The 11706-nt window shown below is 39.8% G+C and overlaps 1 protein-coding gene across 1 annotated transcript; it reads right to left on the reverse strand.

Annotated features, from left to right (window-relative positions):
* Positions 1-1002: 1002 nt before the first annotated feature.
* Positions 1003-8273, reverse strand: LOC109463554. The gene is made up of 11 exons (XM_019760395.1): positions 8159-8273; positions 6634-6939; positions 6132-6269; positions 5537-5748; positions 4680-5157; positions 4408-4470; positions 3972-4063; positions 3353-3550; positions 2828-2944; positions 2122-2483; positions 1003-1021 (listed from the first exon to the last, which is right to left on the reverse strand). Exons 1-11 carry the CDS (start codon positions 8271-8273, stop codon positions 1003-1005), a joined length of 2100 nt encoding a protein of 699 aa, XP_019615954.1.
* Positions 8274-11706: the final 3433 nt, after the last annotated feature.

An 11706-nucleotide genomic window follows, 5' to 3' on the forward strand; every position in this document is an offset into this window, starting at 1 on the left:
CTCTGGCCTCTCAGTCACTGACGAAAGCTAGTGGATACTAGCTGAAACGTCTGACCGTTTCCAAAATCATATCCAGTTGCTTGAGTAACTGCTTTTTGGCGTATATATTAGGTTACTGGTTCTGTGTATGCAAAAGACAAGTCATTATAGAACCATGTCACTCTTCTCAGTGAGTAATACGTGTGCATGAAACTGGCTGCTTGAATATTAATGTTAAGATTGTTTGCTGACGTATGTGCATTGCAAATGATGGAATCAGCAGAAAAAAATGTATAGAACCTAACATATCTCTGGTAGGAATATTAAAAATCATCTGATTTTGTCTGAAATATTATCTAGGTCTGTGTTTTGTAGTCACTTATATCCAAATAATGCTATTAACTGTTAAATGTGGACAAACAAGCTGTAATGGCTACTATAAAGTATTTGTCCAGACAATTATGGTTGTCAAATAATACCAAAACCATTTTATACACATTGTAGCCTAGCATGGCGGCATGGTTCATATGAATTTTCAGTTTGGGGCAGAATTTATTTCAGAAATATGGCGTCACAAAAAAGGTGTCAGGGTGCCCCAAAAAGTATTAGGGTGCCACAAAAATTTTATCAGGGTGCCAAAAAAAAAAGAATCAGGTTGCAGCATCCCTGTTCACCGTATTTAGTACAAACCTTATTTCCAAGTGTATGTTTGGTAGAAGATTGTGTTAAACGTTTTCGTGCGACTAGGCTTCTCTAACAGTTATCTACTCCTACCAACTGTCAGAAAATATCAATTCACCCTTTCAGCATATGCTTGGAGCATTGAGCCATGACTACGGCATAACAACCTGTCTACAAAAAAATACCATTGGCAGAAGAAACAGACCTTTCAAGCAAGTAAAAAAGCCTCAGTTGCCACTTTCTGTGTAAGAACTCGTGTAGAATGCCTCAGACACCGGTTAATGCTGCTAGAAAATGTCATAATTCACAATTTCAGCATATGCTTGGAGAATTAAGCCTTGACTACAGCAGAACAACCTGACTACAAAAAAAACAAATACCATTGTCAGAAGAAACAGACCTTTCAAGCAAGTCAAATAGCCTCAGTTGGCGGTCTCTGGGTAGGAAATCGACTTGTAGAATGCCTCAGACACCGGTTGCTGTTGTTCTTGTTCTTGTAGGGTGCGTCCTTCGGTAGCTTATCCGTAATGCCGTGTGACAAACAACCCAAGGTAAGCCTTATACACATGTGGTGCTAATTGTCTGAAGCTGGCTATTTGAATACTATAAATATCTATGCTTACGTACTATAATTTCAATAATATTAATATTCAATATGCTTACGACGAAAATCGTAATGGTGATTCAGGTCTTGTGATACAGGAGTTATGCACTTCTAGTTGTTTTTTTTTTTCTCATACCTTCACATTTACTACAAGCAATGTGCAAACCAGGATAATGTCCAGTTTTACAGGCACCTTGTACCTTCTACTATATATGCACAGGGTCCATAATGCTTGTATGTACATTCGATATAACATATGCTTAAGCTGGCATCATACATAGAAAAATAGTTCGCACAACAAGTCTACAAGTGGGGTCGTGTGGCGTAGTGGCAGAGTGCGCAACTCGGAACTTAGAGTCCTGGGTTCGAGTCCTGACATGCCACCGATCTTGTGCCCTTGGGAAAGGCACTTTACACGACTTTCCTCACTCAGCTCAGGTGTAAATGTGTATTGTCCTGTCATGTATTTGTCCCCTGTGTTGGTGGCGGCATTAATATAAGTTGAAAAAACTTGAGTGTGTCGTCACCACGTCTGGTGATTACATGTTGGAATAAAAAAAAAGTCTACAAGCTCAGAAGGACGTTTTCAGCAGTAATGTACGTCTTCTCTATCATTATAATTCTTAGGAATCTGGCACAGAGCAGACTTTCAAGCGTAAAATACACTCCAGCTCTGTAGCGAGATTCAGTGACCTTTTTATAACGATTAATAAATTCATGACTGTTGTTCAGAAGAAGAGTTAATTGGTCCAGCCGTTGATGACGCTGAATTTGAATCAGCCAATGCAACGCCTTTTAACAGTTGACTTGTAGTAGGTGTCGGAATTGCACGCTGGCAACTGGCAAGGTTTGTCAACCGTTGTTTTGCCATGTCTGCTTCAAGCTTGAAGCCACACTCTTCGGCAAGATTCCTCGCTTCTTCAGCCTTCTCTTGTGAGAGTGTGTAGCCTTTCTCTCTGTAGTACAGATCTGATTCAGTCAGGAGGAAGCGACAACGCCCTCTCTTCGGCATCCCCTGCCACAGCTCCTTCCGAACCGTTTCGATGCTTCTTCGGGCGGCCTCGACGTTTCTCGGGTTGACGGTTCGTGCCCGTCCTTGTTGGGAATCGCACACGAGAAGAGCCGAGGCGAGCTTGGTGTGGGCTCGCCTCTGGTGGGCCACGCAGCCCGACGGGTCCTTCCGCCAGTGGCAAATGGCCAACTCTAGGCTTTCACGAACCTTCAAAATAAGACAAGAAATTTAAAAAGTCAATGTCTGATAAATTTAAAGTCAATGTCTGATACGAGAAACGGGGTTGTGCTTTCTCCTGCAACATCAACAATTTGTTGATGATTCAAGTGAGAATTTTTTTTTTTGGGGGGGGGGCGGAGTTACCTTCACTGTAAAGAGAGTATATTTGCCATAAATTTGCCAAGATTCTGTTGCAGTGTAGGAATCTTATCGATACCCAAAGAAAAATAAAATAAGATATGTTATTGCAATGTTTTCAAACGCTACCTCACATCATACAGGACCATTAAAGAAAAAGACAACAATTCGATATAGAAGCCTCTATACATTACCTCATCGAACATCCTGTCAGATGGGCAGCTGTCGTTTGCGATCATGTCGGTGTACAGCGACCCTTTGTTGTAGCAGGCGTTTCCGGTGTCCTCGCCGATTTCAAAGTCGGACAAAGCCTGGAGATATAGTGTATAGTAAGGGTCTGGTGGTTACATTTGTCATAGGTCATTGTACATACATAGTTTAATATTGGAGGTTTTTTACGGAGTCTACAAGAGACACAACCACCGAGAAGGATCTCAAACAGCCTTTTCTGTAACAAGTCAGCTGAAGACGCAAGCACGACCAAGAATTCCCTTGGTCCACCATCGCCCGAAGATCGACAACATATGCTGTTATTGTTCAATATTTCCAACTACTTTGTAACATGTAATATTTCAGTGTTTGAGAATTCAATTTTTTACACCCATTTAATCATATGAGTTAATCTTTTGCCCGTTGGGTATGGATATGAAACAAAAAGGCCAAAAACACACATTATAATTATCAACTAGATGTTGTAAGATTAAAATGTCGTAACATACCTGCTGTGCATGCTCCATACACCTCTCCGCAACCCCGTACTTCCTGGCGACCTGGTAGATAGCAGACAGCAGGTAGTAGGTCCGCCCGGCCAGCATGGTGCTGTTGTCCGCTGGTCTCTTCTTCAGCGTCCTCAGCGCGCCTTTTGCGATGGTCACCGCTGCTCCCAGGTTCCGCTTGTAGTACTCCGCAAAGGCTTGCTGTGTGTGTGGAATGCAATTTTTAAAGGGTCTTTCTTTATGTGAAGAGTTATTTTTCTTATAGTTAGTTTTTTTTCAGATGTAATTTTCAACGAGTCTTTCCTTATGTAAAGTGTTATTTTTCCTTATCATGTTTCTTTATTATGTTATATTTCAAGAGTTATTTTTCTTTTAGCTTTTCACAAAATCGACCGCATTCTATTGGTACACATAAAGTTTCATTTTCAGAGAATGACACTTAATTTAACCGTTAGTCATAATGTCTGAGGCTAGCGAATTTGCCTAGTGGAAAACAACATGTGGATTGAAGACTGTACATTGGTGACAAGCGTCTTCAGAAATTTGTTCCTCAGTTTTCAAAATCAAAAGTGTCAAAACTACTACTATTTCTAGTCGGAGTGAAAAGATACAGACAACTCACCTCCAACACGACGACAAGGTATAAGTCCACGTCTTTTCTTTCGTACGTTTTCACCAGCTGGACAGAGAAGTAGTCAAATTCTGCCCATTTTCCTGTAAAAGGAGTGCATAAACTATATAAGGATTCTCATATTGCCAATTCTCAGTGAGAACTTTTAACACTCCAGAGCAAAGCCAAATATGTGTAAGTAACATGGTTTACCTTTTAATTCTGGTAGTAATGTTGGCAAATTTGCTAAAATTCTTAGTTAAAAAGACTAGCTATATAGGCTTATCTCCAAGCAGATCTTTTGGTGGGGGTAAGACAGTATCAAATTCGCCAGCCTGTATCCATTTCCCCCATTTAATGATACCAAAGTGACTTAATTGAATTGTCTATATGTTTATTACATGGTTATCAACCGTAGTGACAGCAACAAACGTGTAGTCACACTTACCCTCCTCTCCCAACATTTCCAGGCGACTCAAGACCTGGCCGTACGTTTTTGTCTTCAGACTGCCTGTAAATGAAGTAAATAAAAGTCGATGAATTAAATATGAAATTCTCATGAAAGTCCATCTGTGTTGGTAGTAATCATAGTAAAATGTGGAACTTTATTCAAACACAATAATATCAGTAGACAAAATCAAGACGTTCTGATATTGAAAACGGTAGATTAGATTGTAGTGGATTTTGTAGATTTGCTTTCAAAAAGGTTTGTTTAAGTACCTGTTCGTTTTGTACGACTCATCGTTCTAGGCACGAGGGCACATGAACTGTCTGTCATCTCTTTTGATCCATGGATCCAAACATCTTTCCATCTTGTGGTCTTCAAATCGTCGCCATCTCTGTCCCTGACTTCTGTTTCCGAGTTGTTCTTTCGTCTCCTTCGAGAGTTGCAAGTTTCGATGCTTATCGTCACTTCGTCCACGAGTTCTATGGTCTCGGAGTCACTCGGCAAGGGTTCGGGTGATTCCAGAAACGTCTCGTCGTGCCGAAGTGTGGCGACTCGGAGACCAAGGGTGACGTCAAATGTAGTTGCCGGTCCGAAGAATCGTAGCCAAAATCCGCAGACATTTTTGGTCAGTGTTATCTGTGAAGGGTCTGGGAGTAACGGGCAGTACTGGCAACGGGACGGCCTCTCGCAGTGATCATCGCTACTGGACACATTACTGATGGAAGTTACGTCTATAAGGTACCGGCGAGACTGTTGGAAAAAAAAGATGAAAGGCTTCGAACTGAGGGTTGGTATTGATCATACAAAACATGGAATCTACAAGCATATATTTTGGTGGCTGCTAAACAGTATCAAAATTGGCATGGATTCGTGAAATGTATATTGTATGTATTCTGGATTAACATTACTTAGTATATCGAGAAACTTACACAGGAAAAAAAGGTTACTTAAGCAACTGGAAAGACTTCAAAAGACATTTTGTGATTTTCAAAATCTATCTACTAGTTGCTTGAGTAACAGTTTTCTTTTGTATCTCATTACACAAGATGTCTAACCTTCATTGATGTAAGGAAAAACTTAACAAATTTGTCTGGAAGCTAATACTAGTTTCTACAGTTTCTCTACTTACAGGATCATTGATGTCCGTTCCCACAATGCCGTTCGACAGGTTCTCGCTGAAGGTCAAGGTCATGAGCTCGTTACTGATGACGTCACTTTTGACCCCGAACAGTAGACGACAGTCTTCCTCAGGGTCGGGATCACGTGACCGCCTGCGGAGCGACGTGATTGGTCCAGTGGGCTTGTGCACAATGCACAGTACGGGGGTGGGCGGCTCGTCATCTATAGGATGAAAAAGACACAAAATGTCTTTCTAGCTTCACCAAAAGTCAATCATAGTTTACCAAAAGTTAATATTACTATCATTTTTTTTCATTTATATATCCTTGTACACAATTATTCTATCATTTCATTCACATACCTTATTTAGGATCCGAAAGAAAAAAAAAGTGTGCTAAAACCTTGTCATCTATACGCAATACATTAAACAAAACAGACAAAGCATTTAATGAAAAACAAGACTTGAACCAACATGCACACGAAAAACTACTTTTTCCATTGATGTAAGCATAAACAATATCTCCATCATAGTAAAATTTTACACCCTTTATTCTCATTAAAAAAAGGAGATTTTAATAGACCCCCAACGGAATGGCCCAACCTACCAACAGGTGGTTGTTCTTCTTGCATCCCATAATGTACCACGGAGTTGGCGCCTACGTTCAGGATGCGGACGTTGGTGGAATCGGTGACGTAAGCGGTACACTGCATCCCTGTGACGTCACCGATCTCAGATACGGCTCCTGCACATGCGTAAAACTAGTCGTCAGGATTTGAGAACAACTATAATGTTAGAAGTAGCACTGATCTTTTCCATTGTTAATGCAATTTCATGAATTTGCAATAAAGTCTGTTTTAGCATATTTTCATGCATACGACTTACATTGGAATCCAAAATGTATTGCAATTACATGTAAATTAAATAGTTTTTCTAATTCTCTGGGTTGACATCTTGAAAAAAGTAATATCTTGACATTACATTATTATCTTGAATGTATAATGTCCTTTGTAATTAATATATTCACCTGTCCAATATGTCAATTCTTCTACAAATGTGGTAAACCTTAAAGAATAAATTCCATAAAAACGTTCCAAAACACTAGTTACCTTGTCTTTCTGTCACATCTACGATGTCTTCTAAATCGTGACCTTGAACTTGTCTTTTGCACACAGTTCCATCTTGTGGCTGTTCGGAGTATTCTTGTTCAGTTGTTGCATCATCTGGTTGCTCGGTTTCCTCATCCTCATTGATAAGTAATTCTGAACCATGAATGTTTCTAGGTACTCCTCTTTCAGTGTATGGTGATGATGTTGTTGTGTCATCTTGTTCCTCGGTTTGCTCATCTTCACTTCTAAGCAATTCTAAACCATGATGGTTGCTAGATACTCTCCTTTCAGCGTTATAACTACCACCTGTAACACAAAAACCTAAAGTCAGGATAGGGTACCAATCTTTAAAATTGTAATAAGCATCACTAATGTTTCCAGAATAGTGGAAAAATGAACTAGGCCCACAATGTTTTTGTTTTCATTACGTACAATGTGCAAAAACCATATGTAAAGCAACACGCAACAACAAGAGAACACAGAAACCATACGTCATCAAACGTCATGGTTGATTAACCAATCAGATAAATATCCTACTCTTATATCCACCTGTGTAAGTCAGTATCGACAAATTATCTATGTCTTTAGATCATCAATACTTGACAATATCACTAAATCCACGTGGAAAATATCATTATAGTTTTCAATGTTTTCTTTTATGGTAACTTTAATTTTTGTTGTCTTTTGGGATTATTGCTATTGTTGGCTGTCATACTATTGTTTCGCAAGACATTGCATGTGACCTGGACTGAGGATAATGACGTCACCACTTTCCCTTTCAATTGGCCAAGCGGGGAATCCCCTTTCCCTTTCGGTACTTTTCCACTCCTCATGAATTATTTAAAGAGCACCACGTATGAAAACAATACTACACAGAAGTGTTGCTACCCAATCCCCACGTATACACACGCAAACTGTATTCTACAATTGGTTTAACATATACAAAATGGAGGTCGTTGGTAGCGGACATATTTATTAAACAGCAATTCTTTTGATTTAAGCATTTTGAATGAGCCAACTCGAAGATTTCGCCACGTAGCATTTTATGTTTCTGTCTTCCCCTAAACAACCTGTTATATATGACAAATCGTCTTAAATGATTACGCAAATTGGGTCTTAATTAGGATAATTATTGCCTGAAAATTGTTGAATTTGCCTAGAGCTCGCTGGTGAAACCGGAATTTCAATGCAAATTTAAGATTAATACACCATCAGTAATCCCAAGGGTGTACGCACTTCAGGTATTCAATTGTGTTTAAAACATTCTTGTAATGTGTTGGGAATCCAGTAGTTGACGTTATACAGCAACTATTTCGAAAATTGTCTTACTTCTTACTTGTTAGAATTATTTACGGAATAAATATTTACGAAACTGTATACATATACAATATATACTTAAATATTTACGAAAATGTATGTACATGTGCTATGTATACCTAACCATTTACGAAAATGTATACATGTACCGCATGTACAACATGGATACATGCACAACGTTATATCGTGAGTCTTGGCCAGTACATACCTTGAAGGCCTAACAGTAGCCCTTTAATCAGGGACCGGAGCCACATCAGTCCAGAGAAAAATGCCACCAACAACAAGACCGCTCCAACCACCACAGTGAATAGTAGAGCATCCATGTTGGCACACCGACAACATCCGCGTAACGACTCAGACTGGTGTATTGGTGTCGGAACACGGTAAAGAAGCTGCTGTGTTACGCAGAAGGGTGGTTATACCGGCTATACAGATACAGAATGAGTCTTGCGTTAGCCAAACCCCGCGCCCATAGAAATCGCCTCGAGCAAAGAATTCCCTCAATGAGATCATGTGTCCTCCAACAAGGTCTTAGGATTTAAACCTCCTAGCCTTGGTTCCAAGTTGTCTTGTAGTGAGTCCAGCGGGTCCTTGTTTACAGTGACTAGACTATACTAATCACAAAGCTTGGCAGGTTAAGTGTGCCCATAAATCGCCTTGCCGAAAAGGTAAACGAGTATGTCCGCCTGTCGCGACGCCACGCATGGCTTAATGTTGATCAACAAAAGAGCGCGTGTAACGTTACACCGACTAGATGCGTATGACTCATCGGCTGTATTTTTCCTTTCACTGAAATAATAATATTATAAATAGTCCTGGCGGTTTTCTTCTCCGCCACGTAGCCTTTCTCTAGCTTGTCTGAAATCATTACTCCTGAAAACAGGAAGGGCGTTGAATCAGAGGTTTGTGTTATGATTGTTGACGCCCAGAATGATCTGTCTGTGACAGGTCAGAGGTAAAATGTCATGGCTACACCTGCAGGTATCATATTGCATTGCTGTGATACATGGCAAAGTCGCAAGGGGGCGCTAGTGTATGGGTCATGGCACAGAGAAAGCTAGGAAGGAACTCCATTTTTCTAGGGCTGAGGTTATATGATCCTGTCAATAGTGGTAATATTTGCACTACTGAGAGGCCCATCCTGTCAATTGTAAAACTTTCTTGATGATATGATGATAATTATAGGCATAATGTTATAATGTTAATAATATCTCTGTCTTAAGCTTGATATGTTAAAGGAGGTAATTTTTTCAGTACCTGTTTTGTTCTTTGTAATATGAAACTAAGCAAAAAGGATTTAAAAAAAGACTTTTAAATTTCTTAGGTGCTGAAACACGATCCTTTGCTTGTCTCGCAAACTGGGCATTATCCTGGTTTGCACATTGCTTGCAGTAAATGTGAAGGTATTGAAAAAAATAAACGTGCATAACTCTTTTATCACAAGACCCGAATCACCATTGCAATTTTCGTCGTAAGCATATGTATTAATATTATTCAAATAGCCAGCTTCAGACAATTAACATTAGGTAAGGCATATGCTGGGTTGCTTGTCACACGGCATTACGGATCAGCTACCGAAGGACGCACCCTACAAGAACAAGAACAACAGCAACCGGTATCTGAGGCATTCGGCACGAGTTCCTGACCAGAAAGTGCCAACTGAGGCTATTTGACTTGCTTGAAAGGTCTGTTTCTTCTGCAAATGGTTTTTTTTTTTTGTAGTCAGGTTGTTCTGCTGTAGTCATGGCTTAATTCTCCAAGCATATTCTGAAATTGTTAATTATGACATTTTCTAACAGCATTAACCAGTGTTCTACACGAGTTTCTACCCAGAGAGTGCCAACTGAGGCTATTTGACTTGCTTGAAAGGTCCGTTTTTTGTAGACAAGTTGTTATGGCTGAATTCTCTGGGCATATGCTGAAATGATAAAGGTCTACCCGTGCTCCATGCAGAGCATAGGGTTTGGTGCCCATGTCATTTCTGTAGCCCTTGGGCGACACACAGATTGTGCAAGGCACTACAGCAGGGGGCTAGTCCGCTGGTAGTACTGTGTGTTTGACCTTCCAACACTCTGTGCTGAGTGCTAAGCAGAAAAAGAAGTGTGTACCATTTCGGTATGATCCGGCCGGGGTTTGAACTCACGACCTCCCGGTTACAAAGCGAGCACTGTACCAATTGAGTTATTGCACCGGTACTGAAATGATAAGTGGTGATATTTTCTAACGATGTTGTCTGACATTTACGGTGTATTTCTGTTTCCTTGGACCCGATTCATTCAAACTACCATGTAAGAAAACTACAGGAGCCGAGCTGTTTCGCATCCAACAAAACGTGGCCACACCCGAAAATAAAAAAAAGAAAAACAGCCCGTAAACTAAACTTTTTTCCAAATGTAATCTGACGAAACAGTCGTATAATGTTTGTAAAGGTCTGTCAGAAATACGCAGATAATTCTTGTAAAAGAGGTATTAAATTTTCTATCCTTCAGCTGATGTCCTTATATGGAAGGTACAACCAGGATGATGAAAATATCAGATGCAAAATAGTAAACAATAGTGATTAATTGAATATTCAAGCAGCCAGCCCCAGACAATTAACACTACGTAGTACGAAATAAGCCACGCCACTGCATGAATTTTCTTTTCTTGAAATATAAAACACGTTATATTGCAAAGAAAATGTAGAAAGTATAGTAACAACTTGCAATTGCATGTAATAGTGATAGTTTAGCTCTGTTTTCCTCTCAAAAATACGTTATTGCGCCCTTTTTTTTATAATGTGCTAACGTAAACAATAGCCTGGGTAGTGACAGAACACTCCTGGCTAATCATTGCTTTACAGCAATTGCAGGGTTCTAGCTATACATGTAGATGTCCTGATGGTGGAAAGAAGATTGCCGTGTGCTTTGTATTATGTTCTTTTAAATAACTGGAGGTTGTTTTCAGACCACGTTGTCTGGGAGACTGTCCCAGACTGTTTTCTTTCTAAAAATATTAAACCTAATCGCATGTACTTTAAGCAAAGATTTAGGTTTTGTCTTATTTTGACGTCTTTTTAGGTGCTTTCAACTGGCTTCATATTTTTACTGGTATATGTTGGTTCACCTACCACATATATTCTCCAATGAGAGTTTCAGACTTTGACTTTATGACATATTCTATGCGTTTTTATCGGGCTCTCTTTTTTGTATTGGCATCTTTTCTTCGCTAACCAAACATACTCTCCGAGAAGAGGTTTAGGGTTTACAGCCTTCTGCTTATTTTTTGATATGTTAATTGCATTTTTCGCTGAGTGGCGTATTGCATAATGCCCTGCAAATGGTGTTCTTGCCAGCCACCACATGACCTGTCTGGAGATTATAATTCAATGGTTTGGGGAGGGAAATGAATACTTTATATTTTATATTAGGAGATATTTTATGGTCCAATGAGCAATGGGATTGGAAGGGTCTCTAGTATTCAGAACCATTCCCAGTACACGCGTCCACTCGCGTATACAGAACCGTGCACATGCATGGAGCCAATATTCGTGCTTGGATACGCGGAGATACGTGACTGATCCTAACCCTAACCCATTCAGACCTAGAAGTAGAAACTGGATACGATAGAGTGTATACAAAAAGCCATGCTCATTGCTTACTACCATTGAAACTGTATGTATTAAATCTGGTGTCTGGTGTCATAAGAAAATCAATCTTTTTTTAAATCCCAAGACAAAGTTGATATAACTTCATAGAGCGTGTTCCTGTTTCTTTC

This window comes from Branchiostoma belcheri, unplaced genomic scaffold, assembly GCF_001625305.1.
Source record: "Branchiostoma belcheri isolate BF01 breed outbred unplaced genomic scaffold, Haploidv18h27 scaffold128, whole genome shotgun sequence".
NCBI lineage: Eukaryota > Metazoa > Chordata > Leptocardii > Amphioxiformes > Branchiostomatidae > Branchiostoma > Branchiostoma belcheri.